At 36.0% G+C, this 25,423-nt stretch overlaps 1 protein-coding gene and 1 long non-coding RNA gene across 5 annotated transcripts; one reads left to right on the top strand and one right to left on the bottom strand.

The window, feature by feature from the left end:
- Positions 1 to 3,418: 3,418 nt before the first annotated feature.
- Positions 3,419 to 10,103, bottom strand: LOC147845808 (uncharacterized). The gene is made up of 3 exons (XR_015481110.1): positions 9,809 to 10,103; positions 8,551 to 9,599; positions 3,419 to 8,004 (listed from the first exon to the last, which is right to left on the bottom strand). It is a non-coding gene; the product is annotated as an uncharacterized LOC147845808 (long non-coding RNA).
- Positions 3,419 to 23,325, top strand: znf281a (zinc finger protein 281a). Of its 4 annotated transcripts, none has more exons than XM_087244999.1 (8): positions 3,419 to 3,551; positions 10,213 to 10,758; positions 15,845 to 15,946; positions 16,082 to 16,205; positions 18,377 to 18,460; positions 18,611 to 18,729; positions 18,812 to 20,353; positions 22,316 to 23,325. In XM_087244999.1, the coding sequence occupies exons 2-8, from the start codon at positions 10,309 to 10,311 to the stop codon at positions 22,388 to 22,390; spliced, it is 2,496 nt and encodes an 831-aa protein (XP_087101125.1). In that variant the 5' UTR covers positions 3,419 to 3,551; positions 10,213 to 10,308; the 3' UTR covers positions 22,391 to 23,325. The 4 variants fall into 4 exon arrangements, with proteins under 4 accessions (XP_087101125.1, XP_087101122.1, XP_087101123.1 ...); XM_087244996.1 differs by having other exon boundaries at positions 18,812 to 20,478; XM_087244997.1 differs by having other exon boundaries at positions 3,419 to 3,722; positions 18,812 to 20,478.
- Positions 23,326 to 25,423: the final 2,098 nt, after the last annotated feature.

Here is a 25,423-nt window from a genome sequence, read left to right as displayed (position 1 = left end):
AATGGCCCTCTACTGTAAACTGACACTCTGGCCTTGAGAGAAGAGCCAGTTTGTAAAAAAAAGTCTTGATTTTGCTTGGTTTATAAATAACCAAACTCATTCAATGGCACAGCATCCTCTTTCACATCATCTCATAAACTTGATCTAATTAGTTAGTGCTGAAATATCGCATCGTATCGTAATATGGGTGTGAATCGTATCGCGTTGCATCGCAATATGTCACAAATGTATCGCTAATATATCGGATCGTATTCTTTGTATCGAGATGCGTATCGGATCGGCATTATATCTTAGATGCCCAACCCTAATATATATATATATATATATATATATATATATATATATATATATATATATATATATATATATATATATATATACATATATATATATATATATATATATATATATATATATATATATATATATATATATACATATATATATATATATATATATATATATATATATATACATATATATATATATATATATATATATATATATATATAAATATATTTATATATATATATATATATATATATATATATATATATATATATCACTCATCTTTTTTTTCTACATTTTGTCTTAATGTAAGCTTTACATTTTAAATAATTAGATTTGTTCAAATGAATTTACAACAAAAAAAAATAGTGCTCACTTTATTTTGATGGTCTGTTTGTTGAATTTGAGTTACATTGCATCTACATGCCAACCAATTCTCATTAGATTATAAGTAGATGTTTAGGTAGGGCTTAGGGTTATTATTAACTACAGACAATTTAGCTTACCCAATTCACCTGTACCACATGTCTTTGGACTGTGGGGGAAACCGGAGTACCCAAAGGAAAACCACGCAAACACAGAGAGAACATGCAAACTCCACACAGAAATGCCAACTGACCAGTAACCTTCTTGCTATGAGGCGACAGTACTACCTACTGCGCCACTGCATCGCCTTCAATGTTAATTCAGCACCATAAAACAACATTTCACTCTAAACAGTAACACCAGGATTTTACACCTGGCAATTTTGCAACATTTTGGACAATATTTTATTCGTGCTCACCCTCAAGCTGTTCCAAGCCTCTTTGTTCATCTTTGGAACATAAAAGAAAATATTTTAGAGAAAATATAGAGCTTTCTCATTTCCATAGTAAACAAAGGTCACAACCATTAATTCATTCATTTTCATTTCGGCTTAGTCCCTTTATTAATCAGGGGTTGCCACAGCGGAATTAACTGCCACCTTATCCAGCATAAGTTTTACACAGCGGATGCCCTTCCAGCTGCTACCAATCACTGGGAAACACCCATACACTTCCATTTACACACACTTCCCACAATTTAGCTTACCCAATTCATCTGTTCATCTATGCTGAGGCAGGAACCAACGACCTTCTTGCTGTGAGGTGAGAACGCTACCCACTGAGCCACTGGGTCATATCCAAAACATTATAAAAACATTCAATATGACCGAATCTCCAAGAACACTTTTATTCATTCATTCATTTATTCTTCAGCTTAGTTCCTTTATTAATCAGAGGTCACCACAGCGAAATGAACCGCCAACTTTTCCAGCCCATGTTTTACACAGCAGATACTCTTCCAGCCGCAACCCAACACTGGGAAACACCCACACACTCTTGCACACACTCACATACACTATGGCCAATTTAGCTTATTGAATTCACCCATATTGCATGTCTTTGGACTGGCGGAAACCGAAGCACCCAGAAGAAACCCACGCGAACACGGCCAAGAACACATTTGTACACCAAAAAACAAAACAAAGACTGGAGGAATGACTTTGTCACATAAAATATTTTGACCATGTAGCAACAGACTTAATACGTTTTCTAAAGACTGAATGTGTTTGTACACTGCAAAACATTATATAATTACTTAGTCATGACAACATGTTTTTAGGTCACTTAGTAAATAAGTTAATCATGTTCCAACTTAATTTTTAAAAGCTACGCAAACTGTTTTAAGTCAGTTTAATGTAATGTAAGTTTAAATGACTTATAAGGTTAATTTGATTTAGCTTAAAAAATTAAGACAATAAGTATTTTTTACAGTGTACATATTATTTTATAACTCCTGTTTTCTTGGTTTTTATTGACTTTTTTAAAGTTAGTTAGTTAGTTAGTTAGTTAACTTTATTTGTCCCTACAGGAAAAATACATTTGCAGCATACACTCACAGAGACTTCTGACATTTCACATTTGGCACCCATACTCTAAATAAATATCCAGTCTATACTAGCCATCAACTGGGGAAGGAGGAATTTAAAAACTTATTAAAAACTCTTTCTTACACACCTGGGAACACAATATCGACAACCCGTTAGTAACAATTGAAAGGTGTTTGATAAAGGATGTCTCTCATTACTGACAATCTTGATAGTCTTATTTAGTACTCTTTTTTATATACTATTAATGCTCTTTAGTTTTATTTCCAACAACTTACTGGGTGTTGTTACCACCTTCCCCAATGACCTCTTCCGGGCCTCAGAAGCATTTCCATACCAACAGATTACACCAAACCTTGCAATACTTTCAATAAAAACACTATAAAACATGGTCAACACTGTGTTGTCAAAATTAAAAGACATTTCTTTAAGTAGTACATTCTTTCCTGAAGCTTTTTGCCTACACAATCAGTCCATATATCCCACTTCAGTTTATTGTTCAACATCACACCCAAGTTTCTAAAGATATATTATGTTGGCCATGTAAATTATGGTACAAAAATAGGCCGTGATCTTTTTGGTACTATGGATCTATTATTGCACAAATGTATTTCTATATTTTTCAATAGCCTATTTCATTGACTTTTTTTCTTGGCTTCTCTCAGTTCTGTTAAAGGGACGGAAATATCCAGGATTAATTAATTAGGGGCTATTTGAGTTTATCTCTTTTTTTTTTTTTTTTTTTTGGTCTTTAATGAATTGTGTCAGACATCCTATTAATTTTTGAGAGCTGTATTGCTACAATGTCGTGCCCTCGTTTTGGGGGACCCAAAGGGATATATCATCATATTTCTGAGAGACAAACACAGTTTAAGAGAACAGGATGGGGAATAGAAACTGGTTTGATTTTCAAAGATAAAAATATGAACGTCGTCCACCCAGACGTCTTCATCTGTCAGCATAACTTCATTAACCTTAGTAAGTTTCTAGCAAGAACACACAAGCAGTCTAGATATTATGTTTGAGAAATATCAAGAATGGATGCTGAGTGCTTTGATAAAACAAAAGTAGTCTCTAATAAAAAAATAAAATGTCTTCCCAACAGCACCCACTAGGTACAGTGTGCTCCTCTGCGCGATAGTTCACTATCGGACGCTGCTCCAATGCCCTGGATCAGATCAGAGAGCGTCTGTCTCCTCGCAGGACCCGTCCGCTCTACCCACAGTTCCCCGCGCTCAGACAAGATGGAGGAACGCAGCAGCTGCGGGAGAACAATGTTTGGACTCTGAACATTAAAAGAAACGGTCGAGGGGGCAAAATTTACAGAGAGCGACACAACGGTGGACATGCACTGGTAAGCGAAATCCTCAGATGCGCTTTGCTTGAAGTTTGAAGCGGCGGAGAGGCGCTCGAAAGCGGGGCAGACAACAAAGCGCAGCGGAGCGCAGTAGTGTAGCATGTAGCCGCGTAGCTTGACGCGGAGCATCAATTGTTCGTTGGAGTTGCATGGGGCTGTTTATTATGGGTAAGCGCTGTCGCCTGAACAGCCATACCATTGTGTTTACTCTACATGTATAATATTTGTCTGTTTTTGAGCTTGGGATGTAAGTCTGAATCATATTTCATACTTTGCGAAGCGCTTTGTGTATAATTATTTCACTTATATCTAACGTTATCAGTTACGTGACCGCACATTGCGTGTTCCACACTTCATCGCTGTTATTTATTTATTACCCGTCGCTTAGCCAGATTGCTAGCGCGTTAGCAGCGAGGGCCTTTGTGAGTCGCTATGAAGTTATTAATATGGATCCCACCATAACGGTCCTGACTTACTAACAAAAACTTAAATCCCCACGTTCACGCCACCGACTGCTCGGTCGTGTGCCACGGAGTCGTGTTGATTTTTGTCGCCAGTTTGGACGGAGCGTCCCGAGTTGAGTTTGTTTTGATTTGAGAGTGTTAAATGATTTATTTGTCTGATTGATGAGCTAGCTCGGTTGGCTAACGTATGCACGGGCTATTTACATACCATCTGCGTCGCGTGCCGTCTGCGCGCACTCACAACACAAAGAGACGCGAGGTGCGTGCTGCTGTAGAGATAAAAGACTCCTCTGCTGGGACAAAGTGCTCTTTATTTCGCCTTTCTGTGGTCCACGACATGTTTGGACCCTCTTTTTATAAAGTGTTTTGAAGTACTGTGAGCTAACGTTTTATATGGGCGTCTCACAGAACGCACTTATTGTGTGTTTTTATATTATATTTACAAATAATTGCATTTCTAGTTGATCATATAGTGAAATCAAAACATAACTTTACCCATATCCAACTTAAATGGCTAAATGTTTTCCAATACAGCTTAATCATTATAATATTGTACCAAACAGTTAATTGATTTAATCTAAGTATTTTGTTGACTTCTTATGTAAAGTGGGATCCTTTTTATCAAAAAGCTGGAGGTATGTGTAAACCTCTAATATTTAGTTGATGACCGTGAACTGTCCCCATCCTGAATGCTCCCCTGTTGGTCCTTGTAGTTCTTCTTTGCCTTGAATGTGGTGATGTGACACGGATGGAGCGGTTATGACTAACTCAGGGCATCTGGTTCAGATCCAATCCAACAGTCTTTTAGAGGGAAATGAGTAGTATGAATCATCGGATGGTGCAGGAATCCAAAAAGTAATTTGCCATTGACTTCCCGGAAACATCTTGTACCCCAAGAAAATGTGCACACAAATAAACCGAGGCATGGAGAATAATCTGCAATCAGAATGAATCATGATAAGATTTCTCTAAATTTTTTTCATTTTAAATGTCTGTAAAAATCTAAAAAAGTTCTCTTTTAAACTCAATATATTTTATTTTGAGCAACATTAATAATATTTTGGAGCAGTAAACATATCAGGCTCAATCATTTAAATGATTCATTGACTTCACCTGTCTTCATTGGTTTCAATAACATGGATTACAATTTAAAACAGCATCTTTGGAGATCTTTTCTGCTGGAGATACTGTTGTCCTAAAAAAACTAATAGAAAACATAATGTAAAACGTAAATAAATAATCGCACATATACCTTACGAACGGTATAGCAAAGAAATGTGTCAGTTTTAAAACCTTGACTTTTCCACACCGCGGTATACCTTGAAAATGGTTATCGTCCCATGCCTATTTTAGAATAGTGAATATTTAAGAAAATGAACACGGTCTAATCTAATGTCATTCAGTTTAGTGAGGGTACTTGAGTTGTATATGGTTTTGATTTCTTTATGTGATGACTACCCAAGTGAGTAAACTCAGATCTGCTTGAGCGCTTAGTGAATCATCAACTGACTCGCGTCCATTATAGTCAGAATTGTCGGCCTAAAGAATACATGCATTTATTTTTGCTTAAGATTTTCAAAAGTTTTTTTTTCTGTTCTGTTGTTCAAGTCACTGTGTCGACATAAATATGGTGTCATAAAACAAAACAGCATACTATTAAGACAGCGATCACCTCACCTCAGGTTCAGATAATGTGCTTTATTCACTATTTAATTTTACCAATGTAAGTTTAAATATTATTGTATGTGACATTGAATACCATACTATTGAAAGCAGCAGCTGATAGTTTACCTCAAATGTTGAAAATAAAAGAACTAGCAGACTGTTTGAAAATGAAAGTCATGATAGGTGATGGTTTTCTATGGAGTCTAACAGTATTTCAGTTACAGAAATTAAACAATCCCAATGCAAAGCATGTTTTTCTTACTTTCTTTTGTCTCGTTTTTAGTCCAAATATCCAAAAAATTCTCAGATCAAGTACAAATATTGTTTTGTTTTCAACTTGAGAAGAAATACGTCAAAATTAAGAGTTTTACCTTAAAACAAGTGAAACGATCTGTCAATGGAGTTTATAAAACAGTCTTTTTTGCTTTGAAATGTAAATATTTGGACTGGAGACGCAACAATTATAATTAGGAATTTATTTGTTGCATAAATTGCATATTTTCTGTATAAATGCAGTAGATACAATTCTGTGGCTCCTGTTCAACTATACTTCGGACTTAATATTGCATATCCTGTGATGTGACTATTGTGGGTGCACACGTTGCGATATCGATGCTAAAACAATATATTGCCGCACTAGTGGCTGGTATTTAAATGTTTCTGTCATGTTGCGTCACATTTGATGCAGACAATCAAATTGCATGTCGCTGGAATCTTGTTGCGTTGCGTGTTGTTGCCACATTGTTAAATCTATAGCAAATCTTTCTATTTGCTATTTAAATTGGTTTTTTGAAAATGCTTCTAGAAATCTACAAAAATGCGATCTTGTTAAAACAGTATTGTGACACAAACATTGTTCAGTCTATAGGCATAAGTGATTACTTGATGGTGGACTACACCATTTTTCCAGGTGGTGCAGTGGGTAGCACATTCACCTCACAGCAAGAAGGTCGCTGGTTCGAGCCTCGGCTGGGTCAGATAGCGTTTCTGTGTGGAGTTTGCATGTTCTCCCTGTGTTTGTCTGAGTGCTCTGGTTTTCATCACAAGTTTAAAGACATGTGGTACAGGTGAATTGGGTATGGTAAAATTGGCCGTAATGTATGAGTGTGTGTAGGAGTTTCCCAGAAATGGGTTGCAGCTGGAAGGACATCCGCTGCGTAAAACATATGCTGGATAAGTTGGCTGTTCATTGATAGCACTTTCCAGATTGATCAAGGGACTAAGCTGAAAAGAAAATGAATGACTTGTTTTCCACACATATGTATGAACAGATTTTGTAGTTGTTCACGCGAAACATTTAAAAAATAAAATGTAAAACGATCCATTTTCTGTGCATCATCATGTAAACATGCCCCAAGTCAGAGTAGAACATCCCTACTTTAAACGAGAATGCATAGAAATAACCACCACAACAAACTGAGGTCTCTCTCACATACAAGTTTAATCTAAATCATTGCAAAATACTTAAATGTTTAGGAGGAATGTCCCACAGGCCACCATCTACTAACATTCCCAATTGCTGGACAGGTTCACAGGGCACAACATCTGTGTTTATATTTATAACGCTCTTAATCCTTAACGTCCAAAATAGAGCGTGTGAGCAAACACCAGCCAGTTTGTTTTGCGTATATGATGTCTTAAAATGGATGTCTGTGTAAATACTGGTTTCTACTGTCTGAAAAGCTGTATTTTAGCTATTACAAGCAAACATTTCTATTTACAAAAAAGAACATCTCTCAAAATTGCCATACGATTTGCATCATTAAATGATCTTCAAATGTAATCTGTGGTCAGTCTTCTTAATCCTCTCTGGGCTAAGCAAAATGAAAAATAGTGATGTTTTGTCCATGTGTGTGCTTTGTATCTGTATTTATAGTCTATTCCCACTCTATTAATATGAAACTAGTCAAGTAATTACACAAATATACAGAATGATTATTAAAAATGTTAATATGACAGAAATGTTTTATCTCTGCAGTTTATAGCATTAAATGAAAGTGAGGTCTTTGTTTGCTACAGTTAATGACTCCTGACCTTTATGAGTAGGTAAAGTTTCTGCTTATCAAAGTCATTGGTGAATTGTTTCCTGTAGTTTGTTATTTATCTGGTAAAAATAGGAAATGGCTACCATAATACGCAGTGGAGCAGTTGACATGTCTTTTGTGTCTGACCCACAAACAGACACATTAATCCATTTAAGCACTAGTTGGATCAAAAGGGCATACGGCTACTGTTTCTTAGCTTGTCCTGAAATATCTGTACATTACTTAATTACATTACATGTTTTGTTTGCATGAATTTGAATGGCCACAATTATTCTTCTTATATACAGTTGAAGTCAGAATTATTAGCCTCCCTGAATTATTTCCCCCCCTTTTTATTTTTTTTTCCCAATTTCTGTTTAACCGAGAGCAGATTTTTTTTCAACTAATTTCTAAACATAATAGTTTTAATAACTCATTTCTAATAACTCATTTATTTTATCTTTGCCATGTTGACAGTAAATAATATTTGACTACATATTTTTTAAGACACTTCTATACAGCTTAAAGTGTCATTTAAAGGGTTAACTAGGTTAATTAGGTTAACTAGGCAGGATATGGTAATCAGGTAAGTTATTTTATAACGATGGTTTGTTCTGTAGACTATTGAAAAAAAAATTGCCTGAAGGGGCTAATAATTTTGTCCTTAAAATGGTTTTTAAAAAAATTAAAACAGTTTTTATTCTAGCCAAAATACAACAATTAAGGCTTTCTCCAGAAGAAAAAAATATTATCAGACTGTGAAAATTCCTTTGCTCTGTTAAACGCCATTTGGAAAATATTTAAAAAAGAAAAAAAAATCAAAGGGGGGCTAATAATTCTGACTTCAACTGTATATTGTTTTAATATACTTTTGTCACAGTGACCTGTTTTTTATTTTTGTTTTATGTTTTTGAAGAATCTCTGTGACTTACATTGAAAATGTTCAGAATGGTAGTCATAGCATTAGGAATAGATAGTCCGATTTGTCTAGACTCAGCACTCATAACTAATTTGGTTCTGTGAGATTTTTGAAACACGGATTGTTTTTTCGAAAGATTTTATTTCCTCTTTACAATGTAGCTTTTAAGTATTAGGGAAGTAAAATTCAAAACAACAACAACACAGTTGCAGGTGTGCTGACATTTTTGGGTTTGTTTGTGAAAGTTGGTACTGATATCTGCAGTTCAAATAATGTTGTTTTTTAAATACTTTAAAACTTGAATGTATTTTTTGTAGTTCATTTTCATTTCATTGCATCAAATTTTCTACATTGTTATTAATAATTGTATTTCAAATAAATTTGCTTTTGAACTTTACTCTTTTCTTTCAGTTTTACATAAAAATACGCAGTTTTAACTTGAAACGTTTAACAAATTTTTTTGAGCACCAAGTCAGTATATTAAAATGTATTCGTGTAACACTGAATACTGGAGTAATGATGCTAAAAGTTGAATTTTGCATCACTTAGGGTTGAGATGCATTCAAATACAAAACAGCTATGACATATTAAAATAATATTTAAAAAAATGAATGTTTTTATTGTATTTTTGACCCATGCACAGTTATGTTTTGACAAAAGTAATTCAAACATATTATTCCAAAATTGATATTAAGGCTTGTTTATACTTCTGCGTCGAACGATCGCTGTGACCGACACATGCCTTGCGAGTTGCATTTATACTTCTGCATGCTGTACGTGTTACTCTGCAATAACACTTCCAAAACACTAGCTGGCAGTAAGTTATGTTCTGTTTCTCTGTATCAAGTTTTTTCGTGGGTGTTTTGTTTTTTCTGAACTCAACCGTAATGTTCAAGTAGATAACACTTTCTCATTCTGAGGTGGGAACTGGAGGACGTGCAACAACTTTAATCATAAGGTAAACACAAAACATCTGGAGATCCTTTCGGAAGTGTTTCTCAACCACGTTCCTTGAGGCCCACCAACACTACTTTTTTTAAATGTCTCCTTTGTCTGTCACATCCATTACAGGTCTTTCAGCCTCTGCTAATGAGCTGATGATCTCAATCAGGTGTGTTTGGTTAAGAAGACGTGGTAAATGAGCAGAGCTGGTGGTCCTCCAGGAACGTGGTTGAGAAACACTGCTCTACGGAACTCAACACTTGTAAAAACTCACTCCATTGGGCTTGCGACTCTCAGCGCCCCCCACACTAAGCACAGCTACCAAGCCAACCAATCACAAAGCTTGCGCTATGCATTGTTGCAATGTGTAGTTACGTTTTTTTTTTTTTTTTTTGAGAAGGGCTATGTGTCCACGCGAAGGTTACGCTGGACCATACATGTGCGCTTGACACACAAGTATAAATCAGCCTTTAGGAACAGTAGTGTTTAATTCCATATTTAGTAAAAAAAAAAAAAGAAATACATAAAAAAAAGTTTTTTATTTTCAACTATTTTTTTTAAAAAGTATTATTTTGTGGTGAGTTATGCTTATTAAAACAGTTAATGTTAAATCATTACTAATTTTTTGATCTTTCTGTCTTTAGGATGAGCGAGGTGGCCTTGCATTAAAGCAGACCCCATCTCCCCCTGTTCCAGCATCAGTGTCGGTGTGATAACACTCTGAGCCTTGCCCCTTCAACATGAGCCTGATCCAGGACAAACTTGGCAATGAGTTCCTCCGCTCCAATGGTGGCATGGAGCCAGGCTTCGGTGCGAGCATGCTCATGTTCAGCCACTTGCCCCCAGTTACTAGCTTCACCCGGCTGGCCAGTCAAACAGTTATGGCTGAACTGCAGCCCCATGAGATGATCTTGAAGAAGGAGCGGGACTCGCCAGACTGTGGAGCTGGAGGAGGACTCAATACTGGGGGCATGGTTGCTGGAGGCGGCATTGGAGGAATGATGGGAAATGTGGGCGATTATGTTCATGCCATGGGTATTAAACAGGAGAAGGTTTCTGAACACGATTACAGACTGCCTCTCTATCCGGGGACTGGAACTGGAGCTGGAGTACGAAGTGGAGGAGAGTTGCTGGAGGTCTCTCTGGGGAACCATCAGAACCTTGTGGTGCACGACCTCAGTTTGGGAAACGTAAGTGTGTTTGTGGAAATGCTTTTAAAGTTGCATTTGGACAAGATGGTAGTTATTTTCTTTTCTTGACTTCATGCTTGTTCTATCACTATGTAGAGGGTTTATTAATGAGTTCTGTATGTGATGTTTACATTTTTAAAACTACAACAGGAAAACCACACATATTTTTCGTAGGCAATCACATGTTGAAATCATAAATGTGAAGATGTGGTATCGAATTCAAAGTATAGGTATCGTTTTTTTATGTTTGAGGGATACCTATTGTATTGAACATTTTTGAGGGACACTCATCATATTTAAAATTTTTAGTAATAGCTATTGTGTTGAATATTTTTAAGTGATATCCATTGTATTGAAAAATTTTAAGTGATACCCATCGTTTAGAATATTTTTGAGTGATACCCATCGTTTAGAATATTTTTGAGTGATACCCATCGTTTAGAATATTTTTGAGTGATACTCATCGTATAGAATATTTTTGAGTGTTGCTCATCGTTTAGAATATTTTTGAGTGATACCCATCGTATAGAATATTTTTGAGTGATACTCATTGTATAGAATATTTTTGAGTGATACTCATCGTATAGAATATTTTTGAGTGATACTCATCGTTTAGAATATTTTTGAGTGATACTCATGGTTTAGAATATTTTTGAGTGATGCTCATCGTATAGAATATTTTTGAGTGATGCTCATCGTATAGAATATTTTGAGTGATACTCATCGTATAGAATATTTTTGAGTGATACTCATTGTATAGAATATTTTTGAGTGATGCTCATTGTTTAGAATATTTTTGAGTGATGCTCATCGTATAGAATATTTTTGAGTGATACCCATCGTTTAGAATATTTTTTGAGTGATACTCATCGTATAGAATATTTTTGAGTGTTGCTCATCGTTTAGAATATTTTTGAGTGATACCCATCGTATAGAATATTTTTGAGTGATACTCATTGTATAGAATATTTTTGAGTGATACTCATCGTATAGAATATTTTTGAGTGATACTCATCGTTTAGAATATTTTTGAGTGATGCTCATCGTATAGAATATTTTTGAGTGATGCTCATCGTATAGAATATTTTGAGTGATACTCATCGTATAGAATATTTTTGAGTGATACTCATTGTATAGAATATTTTTGAGTGATGCTCATTGTTTAGAATATTTTTGAGTGATGCTCATCGTTTAGAATATTTTTGAGTGATGCTCATCGTTTAGAATACTTTGGATTGATACTCATCGTATAGAATATTTTTGAGTGATACTCATCGTATAGAATATTTTTGAGTGATACCCATCGTTTAGAATATTTTTGAGTGATGCTCATCGTTTAAAATATTTTTGAGTGATACTCATCGTATAGAATATTTTTGAGTGATGCTCATCGTATAGAATATTTTTGAGTGATGCTCATCGTATAGAATATTTTTGAGTGATGCTCATCGTATAGAATATTTTTGAGTGATACTTATCATATAGAATATTTTTGAGTGATACTCATCGTATAGAATATTTTTGAGTGATACTCATCGTATAGAATATTTTTGAGTGATACTCATCGTATAGAATATTTTTGAGTGATACCCATCGTATAGAATATTTTTGAGTGATACCCATCGTATAGAATATTTTTGAGTGATACCCATCGTTTAGAATATTTTTGAGTGATACTCATCGTATAGAATATTTTTGAGTGAAGCTCATCGTATAGAATATTTTTGAATGATGCTCATCGTATAGAATATTTTTGAGTGATGCTCATCGTATAGAATATTTTTGAGTGATACTCATCGTATAGAATATTTTTGAGTGATGCTCATTGTATAGAATATTTTTGAGTGATGCTCATCGTATAGAATATTTTTGAGTGATACTCATCGTATAGAATATTTTTGAGTGATGCTCATCGTATAGAATATTTTTGAGTGATGCTCATCGTATAGAATATTTTTGAGTGATACTCATTGTATAGAATATTTTTGAGTGATGCTCATCGTTTAGAATATTTTTGAGTGATACTCATCGTATAGAATATTTTTGAGTGATACTCATCGTTTAGAATATTTTTGAGTGATACTCATCGTATAGAATATTTTTGAGTGATACTCATCGTATAGAATATTTTTGAGTGATACTCATCGTTTAGAATATTTTTGAGTGATACTCATCGTTTAGAATATTTTTGAGTGATGCTCATCGTATAGAATATTTTTGAGTGATACTCATCGTTTAGAATATTTTTGAGTGATGCTCATCGTTTAGAATATTTTTGAGTGATACTCATCATTTAGAATATTTTTGAGTGATACTCATCGTATAGAATATTTTTGAGTGATACTTATCATATAGAATATATTTGAGTGATACCCATCGTATAGAATATTTTTGAGTGATGCTCATCGTATAGAATATTTTTGAGTGATACTTATCATATAGAATATATTTGAGTGATACTCATCGTAAAGAATATTTTTGAATGATACTCATCTTATTGAATATTTTTAAGTGATATCCCTCATATTGAAAAATTTAGTGATACTTATCATATTAAATATTTTTAAATGATACCCATCGTACTGAATACTTTTTGTGATTTCCAACGTAGTGAATATTTTTAAGCCGATACCCAGCCCTTATCACATATCTACATTTGTTAACATTAATAAGTGGTCAAATGGGTTTTACGTGAAAATAATCCAAAATATTGTTCTCATGTGTTTACCTTTTTTAAAACGCAAACTAGAGCAGTATCAAAATTTTTCAAAAAAATGTGCTGTTTATTGTTTTTTTGTGTGTTGCAAATGCCATTGGTGCTAATGCTCGTTTTAAATTTGGCCTTTATTTTTTTGTCGTCATTGTATTTTTAATTATTCTTTTATTTCCATTTTACAATGCCTTGTAATGAAGGAAAGAAAGATAGAGAGAAAACATTCAAAGGCAAAGTTTTCAAAATGATTCTTGAATTAATAATAGCATTAGGTATAAATTTAAAGAGATTAAATGCCTGTCCTTTAGCCTCAACCTTGAGTGTGTGTACTGTATTATTATTATTTTTTTCCTTAATCATTTTAACCTCCTAAACTCTCAGACCTGGTAACAGGGTCCTGATGACATTTACTTTCACATTCTTTAAGTTTTAAAGGTCCATACTGGCTCAATGCCCCATAAGTGCTTTAATTCTTCCATCACTTGGAATAGAATAACTTTTGCATAGATTGATTTTTTTTTTTTTCTTTTTTCCTATGATTACTGACATGTGCAGGAACCACTAAAATTAATTACAGCAACTTTGTCCACACTTTCAATTTCAGTTTACAAAAAAAAGGCTCTTGGAGGGGTTTATTATAACACAAACATTATACAATTATTTTAATAACTTTTATTACTGTTTTATGAAAATTTAAAGAGTTTTCTTTAAAATGATACCAAGCTTTTGTGTTTACATCTCTGCATGTGGATTTATGTAAGCTTTTAAGTTTGGGTAGGCAAAATCCAAGCGGAACCAAAATATCACTTAATTTTAAGGTATTGTTTTTGTTTGTTTGTTTAGTGTGTAGTGGTCTAACTAACCAATTTGGTTATTTTAGAGGGTTGCATGCGAGCCATTTTTGTGTTTTAGCTTTGGTATTTTGCAATTTCTAATGTAATCTGAACATCTTGAGATCCCCAGACAAACAAGTTTAACCAGATTTATGTTTAAGATCGGTGGCCTGTTGCAAAATATAACATGAAGCCTTAAGATTATGTTTAAGATTAAGGCACTAATTAGACCAACTAGCAATGTGTAAGCAGTCTTATTTTTCCAACACAATCTAGGGCAGTTAATTTTTTATATAATCAACTTGTGTTATTGCTTGTGTCTTACAAGGAAAAAAAATACTTGACTAACTTGTATGACTAGTCTAAGTATTTTATGTAATAGGCCACTGGATTCCCTAAAAGTCAGCATTTTATCTCAAGCTGAGCTCAATATAAGATTTCATATTAGTAGTGTAGAATTGAAATGTTGTTGTTTTTTTTTGTCAGTGATGTCATCATATTTCTTTGAATGCATCAAATCTAAAATGCAAATCATACAGACGTGTGTGAGGAAATGCAAAACAGCACCTTTGCTTCTCATACCATGATAATTGAGCTCTTTCCAGGGTTATAAGGGCAGGGAATGCATTTAATCATTATAAAGGCTTATTGATCAGCTCATCCGCACCAACGACTGAAAGGACATCAGGCTGAAGCATTGAGATGCTGCATCTGGCTCCGTCTTTGTGCATTAGCCAGAGGCAGCTGTGATTGCATTAATAAACTGATGACTCATGCTAATTCACAATTATTTCTCGCAGAAGGCCGAGAAATAACACGCAAGAAGTCTTTGTTCTGTCTTTTTGTTTTCTGGTTGGTTGGTTTTAATCATTCCCAGTGGCTCTTCCTCGTGTGTTTTTTTTTCTGTTGAAGGAGAGGTCGTTTTAAATGTCTAGCTAGAGCAAAGATTAAGATTTGTTTTGGCTAGCTCTGAGTGCAATTAAAAATTCTGTCTTTTCCTCGGTTTAGTTTGTTCTTTTGTTAAATACGCCAAAGCCTTCAGAAGGACAATGAGTGTCAGAATGACAATTCATATTTTAATCTCCATCCGGGATGGTTTTTTGTGCTTGTTTTCAGCTTTCTCTTTGTTTTTATGCTACCCAAGTGTATGACATTATTCAGATGTGCAGCTGGTCAATAATCCACATAGTCTTTTTCCATAGTTGTCCCCAAAATGAGGAAAGTGGCGTTCGCTCTCATGGGATAGATGTAGAATCTCGTAAATAAGAGATTTACCACCCTGCCTTCTGCCACATAGACATTAGGGAGTGCTTTTTAATATTCAAACTAGAATGTAATCTATTCTAATTTTTATGTGTGCATTTGTTTCAGTTTAAAACAAAGCAAAGCAAATAAATAAATCCAAGGCGCAGCGCGACGGCCTGTGCATACATAATGAAAAACAGATTTGTGTTCCACAAATGTTGTGTGAATGAATGGGATTTTGTTGGCTTTTATTTAGTCCGCTCCCAATCCCATTCTATCTTTGTTATCCTTCCAGCTGTCAGGGCGGCTGGTAAAGGAATCCTCAGGGAGGAAAGGTCGAAGGTCAAACGGTGAGGGACAGGAGGCCAAAACACGGAGGAAACGAGGAGAATCGAAGGTGCAAACGCGCACAGCATTTTGCATGCAGCTTATTTGTTTTTCCTCAGCCGTGATTGCTGTTTGAATTGAAGTGTTTTTTTGTTCATGTGATAATATTAGTGTTGTCTAATGCTGAACAATGTCTCATCTGCAGTCAATGATGCTGGATCCAGATGGAGGGAGCTTGTCTCCGAACTCCAAACCGCACATCTGTGAGCACTGCAATGCAGCGTTCCGGAGCTCCTATCATTTACGCAGACATGTGCTTATACACACAGGTCAGCATGTGTTTATACTTACAACTTCATGCATGGGATAGTATGTGTACTACACTGAAGACATTGGTCTGTGCACACGGTATCATCACAAGTGACTTTGTTCTAAGGATTAACAACTAGTATCAAGTAGTGATTAATGGGGCTTGCGTTCTAAAATAGCTGGTTTGTCAGGTTCCCCAAATAGTTAAGCTCTTTTTTATTACACAATTTCTTGCTATGAATAACTGGATTATCTTTTAAACATAATTAATTAATTCATTGTTTAAATTAAGATTAAAAGGTTTGAAAAATCATTTTAAAAATTGTCATAAAATAGTTTGATTAGAAAATACCATTCAATTACTACATAAAAATAGTGCATAAAAATATTTGTTTATGTGTAATTGAAGCAATAATTGTGAAGCATGAAAATGACAATTCAACCAAGCACAAATGACCTTTCATGATAATAATATAATTTAAAATAGAATAGCTAGTAAGTAGGGCTGCAGGATTTTTGATAAAATTAAAATCTTAATTTTTTTAATTAATTAATAAAATAAAGATCACGTTTTTCTCACGATTCTTTAGATGTGAAATAAAGGTTAATATGAGTAGGCCATTTTTATTGTTATTTCTCAAACATTTGGTGAGATAAGCAATAATAATATCAGGCCTATGTGTAGGTCAAAATTTTGCATAGACTTTTAAATTGTGGGCTTGAACAGACTTTAAATATGTCTTGGTCATTAATTCACAGTAAAGTGATTATCAGAATACAATTATTCATAATTCTGAATTATTATGTTTGAGATATGCTTGCAATCTGTCATTGACAATGTTGTTAACCTATTTTTACTGGTAAAATGAGATTTGTCAATATTAGGCCATTATAATTACCATTATATAGGCTAGAGTAGTTATACTGACACTGTTACATGATTATTCTCATTCACAACATTCTTGGTTCGCTATGAAAGAAAAAACATATCGTAATCATAACTAGGCATGGGACGATAACCGTTTTCAAGGTATACCTCTGTTTGAAAAGGTCAAGGCTTAAAAGAAAAAAAAACTTTCACAATTTTCTGCAATACTGTTCCTAAGGTATGTCTAAGATTTTTTTTATTTAGTTTTTTTGTTTTGTTTTTTAGGACAACAGTATCTCCAGTAGAAAAGATTTTTAAAGATGCCGTTTTAAATTACAAAAAAATCTGTTTTTGAAACAAATGAAGACCGTACAAGTCAATAATTAATTTAGCCTGACATGTTTGCTCTTCCAAAATATTTTAAATGTTTCTCAAATTAAAATATTTGTTCAAAAAGAGAAAAAGGTTTTATTTTTAAACCAGACCTTTAAACAGAATATATTTTAGAACAGTTATCACAATACCGTGAAACTGGGATATTTTTATCCAAGGTAATTATACCATCAGAATCTAATACTGGCCCATGCCTAATCATAACTCTAAAATGTAAAGTTATCATTTAAATTATGTGCACGCTTTCAGTTTCACTTTTGATGGTGAGAGCGGTTCATGTCATGGCTGCCGTCACTTTAAGAAAAAAAAAAAAACATATATGCAGATAATACTTCCCCACATGATTCCCAAAAGATCGCTAGTTGAGTTGTAACGAACTCAATTTTATTTTAGCACTTTAGTACCTGTTATTGGTTCTGTTAAGGTTCTGTTAACTAAAGTAGACGTGCGCACGTATCCTCTCTGGTAAGCGCACAGCTCGTGTTATTTCACGGCTGCAAGTACATTAATTCATAAAGACAGAAATGACATTTTTTGGTGAATTACACATTATAAATACAATATGTGACACTTTCAACACCATTTGGAGTTATCCATGTTGCTGAGCAACGTATAAAACAGTAAAGACTTAGATTAAGATAGCATGGGCGGAATTGAGATTGTGATCTTTTTTCGATTATTCATGCAGCCCTAATAACTAGCTTTTTGGTTTTCAGCAAGATTTTTGGTTTGTTGATTTATAGTTTAGTTCTGCCCATTTATTGGTTTTCTGAGAAGGTCAGTTTGGTTGTATTTGAGGTAATCATTTTAACATCTGATGCCATGCAGATACTTTGAAGTTCTGCTAGCTCCGATAAAGCATCATGTAGTATTGCTGCCTCTGTAGCTACTAAAACACAATCTATGCTTGCCACTCCATGTCCTTTACAGGTGAGAGGCCTTTCCGCTGTACGCAGTGTAACATGAGTTTCATTCAAAAATACCTCTTACAGAGACACGAGAAGATCCACAGTGGTAAGTTCCTCAAGTTCGCATCAACTTCAACTTTCATATCCTCATTTCTAGCTTATTTGTTTGCAACATGTCAATCATGCTTCAAATGCTTCTGTTTTCGTTGTAAGTTTTGCCAACTTGTTTTTCTTTCCTTTCTTGTTCGGTTTCCAGGAGAGAAGCCATTCAGCTGTGACCAGTGCAACATGCGTTTTATTCAGAAGTATCACATGGAAAGACACAAGAGAACACATAGTGGAGAAAAGCCATACAAGTGTGACACCTGCCAACAGGTGTGTTTGTTGTGTGAGTTTTAAACAAGTTCAGTTTGCAGTTTGGCTGTAGCGTGTTTTCACACACGTGTGGTTCTTTTAGTATTTTTCCAGAACAGACCGATTGCTGAAGCACAAGCGGACATGTGGGGATGCCATCAAAAAGGGTCTGGATGGAGCAGATCATGAGTTGGGCTCAGCAGGTGACACAGAACACGGCAGCTACGGTATCTCTCAGGGAAATACGCCTACCCCTGCACGCAAACGGGGCAAGTCAAAAACCCCTGGTGAGGGGGGGGAACGCAAGCGTAAAAAGGCATCAGGGCCTATGGGGATGCAACATAGTCAAGGGGTGGATGGTTATGGGGTTCATGACTTTGGTTCAGCTGTGAACCACGGGGCATCAACAACTTCAGCTTCAGCCCAGCCAGACCCCAACATTCATACCGAACATGGCCAGTCACCCAAGATGGCCCTCAAAAAAGGAAACAGAAAGTCCCTGGAGAAGACCACTCACCCCATGGTTCATTCTAAGCCAGAGGACATGGAGTTGCCTTCTGGAGGAGGCTTGGATAGTCTCGGGCTTCTTCCAGGTCCAGGGGCCAAAGTTGGTCCCAGCAGCAGCGGCAGTAACTACGATGATGCAATGCAGTTCCTGAAGAAGAGGCGATACCTCAATGTGACAAACAGTGGCAGTGCTGGTTCTGGAGCTTCAGACTACGATGTCAGTCATCTGCAGTCACAGCCGACCGTCAATCAGGGTGTCGTTTCTGGGGTTCTAGACAGTGACGGCACACTTAGCCTACTGGACGCTTCCTCTCTGGTAGATATAAAACCAGACAAGTCTGGAATCCCGGATGAGGTTCTACAGAGCTTGTTAGACCACTATGCTCACAAGCCCGATGTTAGCTTTGACATCCCTGATCACCATCATGTTGAGCTTCAGCCGGCTGCCCCAGATGCCACAGACCCATTGGGACCCGAGGACAACCCATCAAGTCCCAACAGTGGCGACAAAGCAGTGATCATGCACGAGTACTCACGGTTTCTCCTACAAGCACTAGAGCGGACCAGTCACAGTGCAAGCTTTGTACTGGGTCCTGGTTCTGGCGTGACCACCACGGGACCTTTTCCTGGGACTAGCCCACTTTTGTCAGACAAGCATGTGTATACTTCCTCACCTCTTGAGTACTCATTCTCACATCCGGTCTCGTCTTCACCCTCACTTTCGTCTGTGCCAAAGTCCCACTTTGGTCTTCTTGAGGGCTCGTCACCTCCCCCGGGCTTCCACTTGAGCAGCCTGGAGCAGTCAGCGCACACACAGCAACTCACACCTTCCCAGGAGCTCACTGAACAGCTGGACAAGCAGCACACCTCCCCTCCGCCCCCTCCACATACCCCCAACACCAATGCCTACCAAATCGCACCTCAGCCTCCCGACCTGGGCGGTCCAAAGGAACCGCAAGGTCCCAAAAATGGCGCTACAGCCACCACCGGTGGATTCTCTCTGGCTGCTTCCCAGGACTTGGCTACCCTGGATTCAGTCAAGGCTCCATATCAGATTGAAAACTTTGCCCAGGCTTTTGGGGCACAGTTTAAAGGGGGCAGAGTGTCCCTGGCCTTCAGCAGTGACTCGGGGGGAGAGGTAAATCACCGCTTACAAACAGCAGGGCTTACAGTCTCCGAATTCTCAGGGTATAGCAGTCTCTTGGCTGATGCCAGCGACCCAGTCAGTAGTGGCTCCAAAACCCCAACAAGCCAAAGCTACAGGTGAATGGGCTCCTGTGCCTAGATGCTCAGATGGAGGTTCCCTATTTTTATTTTGTCATGCTGTCTTTTTGTGTTGTTGTTGTTGTTAATGTTGTTGTTGTTATTATTATTGTTATTAATATTATTATTATTATTAATGATATTGTTATTATTATTGTTATTTAGTTCTCCTACTTTAATGAAATTGTAATGTTTTTTTTTTCTCTCTGCCATTGTTCATATGAAATTTTGCCCTCCGTTGGCCTGCGATGCATTTTCCATTATTATTTTTTTCTTTTTTTTTGTTTCAAGTTCCTTTAGAAAAAAAGGAAACATACCAGTTTTTTAATGTCAGTAGACTTTTAGTTCTGCTCTGTTAATTAATAGTTGAGGGAAAACAAGCAAGAAAAGTTGTTTGCTCCCACGTTTTAGCAATTGACTTTAGAAGCGTGTAAAATTAACTGTACGTGGCAATGGCAGGGAGTCACCCAGAAATGAAATTGTCTGTTACAATGATTCAAGTGTTACTCAGGAAAATGTGTGGATGGCAAAACTGTAAGAAAGCATTAATTGAAGAGGCAGACGTTTGGCAAATACAAAGAGCTTTATCAGGAGATGCATTTTTTAAATTCTTCTGAATGAGCACGACAAGTAGAAGACAAAAGCGCTGCCTGCTAAATTACACTGACACCACTTTCCACTTAGCTGTATAGAGATTATGGTACTTTTATGTCAATGTGAAATGCTCACATTCTCTTTCAGTAAGGGCCATATATATAAATATATAAATATATATATTTATAAGAATATCTGTATGTAAATTAACATTTACTCTTTCTTGAGACTGGCAAGTGACTTGGATGGGGATAAGGAGGGATTGAGTCTGTGAAGGGAGGCCTGTGTCTGACAACGCATAACCCCTTCTCACCCTGTCCTCCTTTCTTTTTTTCTTTTCTTACCTTGGATTGCAACGCCAAGGGCTGTACACTAGAGGGCGCTGCATGCGAGCGTGTGAGTGCCTCTTGGCACAGGTCAGATCACGGGATTCTTCTGCGCCTGTCTGGCTTGCTCATCCCTCTCTCCCTCAGTCCACTCCTCCTTTACCTTCAGAGTCAGAAAGAATCCCATCTAGCACTTTTATGATCTGGTTCATTTTACATGGTGAATAAAATCACCCACACAGATCATCACACAGAATGTGAACTGTGTAACTGACATGCCGTTTTTAAAAAGGGGGCAGTGGACAAACAGGCGGGAGTCATTTTAGTAAGTGTATAGATTATGTTGAAATGACCAGGGATAAATGGTCTTTCTAATGGAAAACTTTAGTTTCATTGGGAAGTGTTTGCTGGAATTTAGGGTGGGCTTTACTTGGGGTGGGAGTGTAGGGTGTCTTATTTTATATTTCATTCCCAGGTCTCATGGACATAGGTTAGTTATAAGGGGATTTTGTCTTCTTTGTTTATTTTTTTTTTCAAATGTTTTGGGTTGGGGAAATGTGCTGTGTGTTAAAACGGCCCCTGCTGTACCATGTTTTTGCCAGAGGTGACTTGTAAAAAGTCCCACTCTTAGTAATTTATATAGTTTTGGTCCTAAATTGACTGACTTACAGCCCAAAAGGAATTCAGCCAACCTATTGCAGCGTGCATGCAGGGCAAAGTATTACCTTGAACTACATTTTTCTGTTTTATTTTGTACTGTACAAGTGTTATTGTAAAAAAAAAATAATGTTTTTATTTGAACGATCAATAACTGTCTTCCATAATCACCATTGGCTGCTGTTACACTGTTGTTGAATTACTGTCATCCAATGATGTTTTTTTCTTTCATGTTTATTTCTTCTACCAATCCCCGAAAGGACAGAACCACATGCAAGATTGTTTGTCAGACATCTTCTAGGGAGCACAGACCAACCACTAGGACTCATTTCTAAAGGTTGGGGTACTTTGTTCACAATAATGCTAGTAATAATAATCAAAATAATGAGGAAGGTGATGGCTACGATGTAAGCACCACAGCTGATGATGTTTTTATACCTCATATCACCGATGACAGAAGCAGGGATATCAAAAAGTGACTATGTAGCATGACTGATGTGGCTACTGTTGAGAAGCGCCTCAAAATATTCCCTCGCCATTAAACTTGCCCTTTTTTATTACGCAGTTTGCTTTTAAATCGCTCTTCTGAGAGACTTCTCTGAACATTGATGTCTGGACTGCGCACAGAGAGAGTTTCTGAATACAAAAGCTTCTTAAAGTTGGCCACTTTTTAATGTTTTGGTAACTGTAAGGACGGGAGATCCAAAGAAGCTCTGAAACGACATCAAATTTATTCAACACAGGCAGTGCGAATGCTCACGTTTTGTTAAGAATTGATTGCGCTCCCTGCAATAATGTTTTATAATTTGTTTTGTGTTTGAATGCAGACCACTTCTAAAATATGGTTTCCAGTTTAATGTGTAAAGCCCTTTTAAAACCCTGTTAAACCTCGAATGATATCCTATTTGGCTTGAATAATGCCAGCCATCAATCTGTCAGTGGTTGCCACCTTAAGGTCCTGTTTTTTTTTTTTTCTTTTGCCTTCTTGCTGTATATTCCAGAAAGTATTTATTTTGTTTACATACGGTTATAAACACTACATCAGATTCTTTTCCCATCATTATTCTTCTTTTTTTGCATGTAAAATAATGTTTTCTTTTTTGCCCCCCTTTTGTCGCCATGCCAAATTTGTAGCTAATGATCTTTTTTTTCCTCTCCTGTCTTATTTTATGGCAGATTCTTGTGATCTGATACACAGGACTATACCTGTCCATTTTGACTATTATTGATTAGGAAAAACAATAAAAATGCTGGTATCAGTGTGTTTGGACATGTGGATTTATTTCCATTGTGATGTCACAAGGTTGAGACACTTCTGCATAACGTATCTTGTGTGATAAATATTCTGATTAGCTCAGCAGGTAAAGTTGAAGGACTTATGTAAGTGGACTTAATCTTCTGAACCTCTAATGTGGCTGAATTTGTATCTAATCTTGGGACTTGCTCTGTCATGGTGCCTATAAATCAAGGTACTTAAGCTGACAATTACAGCAATTAGCCTACAGTCTCAGAAATAAAGGTACGGGTGCTGTCACTGGGGCGGTACCTTTTCAAAAGGCACACACACGTGTATCTAAAAGGTCTATATTTGTACCTCATGTCTGTGGGGCTTTAAAAAGTCTTAGGTTTGCTGAAATATTGTCTTGTGTGTTTTGAATATATATATTTTTTTTAACAGGTTTTAATTTTCAAGTCAATCTAGTCAACACCCATATTATTACCAACAAACCATCTCAATAAAATGTTAACTTTTTATTAAAAAATATTATTTTAAATTTTAAACTCTGTTTACCAATTATTTTCCTTAAAATAACATTAGTGTAAAAGTGTTCCGTATTGACTGCTAGGGACACCGACCTGGACAGATTGTTATTAATTTAGTTTATTGTACTTTTTAAAACTTTGTTTTATAAATAAAATATTTTGAAAAAAGTGTACGGAGTCAAGTAGAGCTTGCTTGTTTTTACACAATATTTAAAATATTTGGTGAATAAATATCTAAAATATATATTTCTTAATTTTTAAATTATTGTATTATTAAATGTATTAATTTGTAATGTTTTGTAATAAGGCAAATAAGAATCGTTTCCATCTGGGCCATTTGAAAATTTCTTCATGTTTAGCTCTAGCTCTCCAAAATTACCATTATACCAGTGAGTACAAATGTTAGCCTTTTGAATAAGAACCAGCCTGATCACACAAGGAAACACAGTATTTTACGTTTTATTAGTTTAGTGGTTCAGTCGTACGAAAATGTACGATTTTAAAAAGGAGGCGTGTCACCTAACCCCAACCGTCACTGGGTGATGAGCAAATCGTAGTAAATTGTACGAATTAGATCGTACAAATTCATACGAATTAGCCACTAAATCATAAAGTTACAAATTGCCGTGAGATTGATAAGAACCACCCCAGTGACAGACCCAAAATATGACTTTTGCTGCTTGTTCAAACTAGGGTTGGGCGATGTCGACAAATTTGGCATCATACAATAGCCTATCTAATGTGAAACATTGCAATGGACGATGGCATCTGTGAATTAATTATAAATAATTAAATAATTGGGAACAAATTAATTATTTGTAGCCTACCGTTTTAACTACCTGACCCTCATGATTTTTGTTTTTACTCATAACCAAATCATAAATAAATAAGTAAAGATAAGTTACACACAAATGACCCCGTCAATCACTTTTTCCGTAGAACTCTGGCATGAATAGGCAATAGTGTTGTAGAACTTGGTTGTTAAAAAAAAGGAGCGCAACCAACAGTATCTGAGGTTTTCATTAAAAGTACACGCGTAAAAGCGGAATATTGATACAGTGTGCTGACGCTGTGATATCTTACCCGATAGATTCAAATGACTGAAGAGTCAATAGATGGAGACAAGATTATTTAAATATCACGTTTAACAATAATGAGACCCGATCCAACAGTACATCCTTGATACGTATGTCCAAAGTGCACTGCTCTCTGTGGTTTTATGTTCAAAGCACCCGCTGATTGCCCGGAGCTCAGATGCGCACATATAGGCTGCAGTGCATGACAGAATGTGTGGTTGTAAGGGGGGCTTTTCAGAAATGCTACATGAAACGCCAGTGTGGACTTGGATCATTGTTATTCGAAAATGCCATTTTAAAACTAAGACATATTATTAATACTCGAGTGTGTATTTTTCATGAGCGATTGCTGCCACAACGGAGGAGGAGAATCTCAATGGTCGATGGCATCATCTATTGACCCAACTCCAGTTTAAACTACTTACTTAATTGTTTACTGTTTATGTATGTCCTAACTTTGTAAAAATATAAGGTAACTTAATAGATTTGTGTTGGGACGACATGAATGAATTGTGTGGAACCCAGCAT

This window comes from Danio rerio, chromosome 3, assembly GCF_052040795.2.
Source record: "Danio rerio strain M-AB ecotype USA chromosome 3, GRCz13ab, whole genome shotgun sequence".
Lineage (NCBI taxonomy): Eukaryota > Metazoa > Chordata > Actinopteri > Cypriniformes > Danionidae > Danio > Danio rerio.
This window is presented reverse-complemented; position numbering and strand designations above follow the sequence as displayed.

Coding starts and splice junctions, on each gene's coding strand:
- znf281a (XM_087244996.1), top strand. CDS start 10,309: ATGAGCCTGATCCAGGACAAACTTGGCAATGAGTTCCTCCGCTCCAAT. Junction 10,759..15,844: donor ACGACCTCAGTTTGGGAAAC/GTAAGTGTGTTT, acceptor TTATCCTTCCAG/CTGTCAGGGCGGCTGGTAAA. Junction 18,461..18,610: donor ACACGAGAAGATCCACAGTG/GTAAGTTCCTCA, acceptor TTCGGTTTCCAG/GAGAGAAGCCATTCAGCTGT.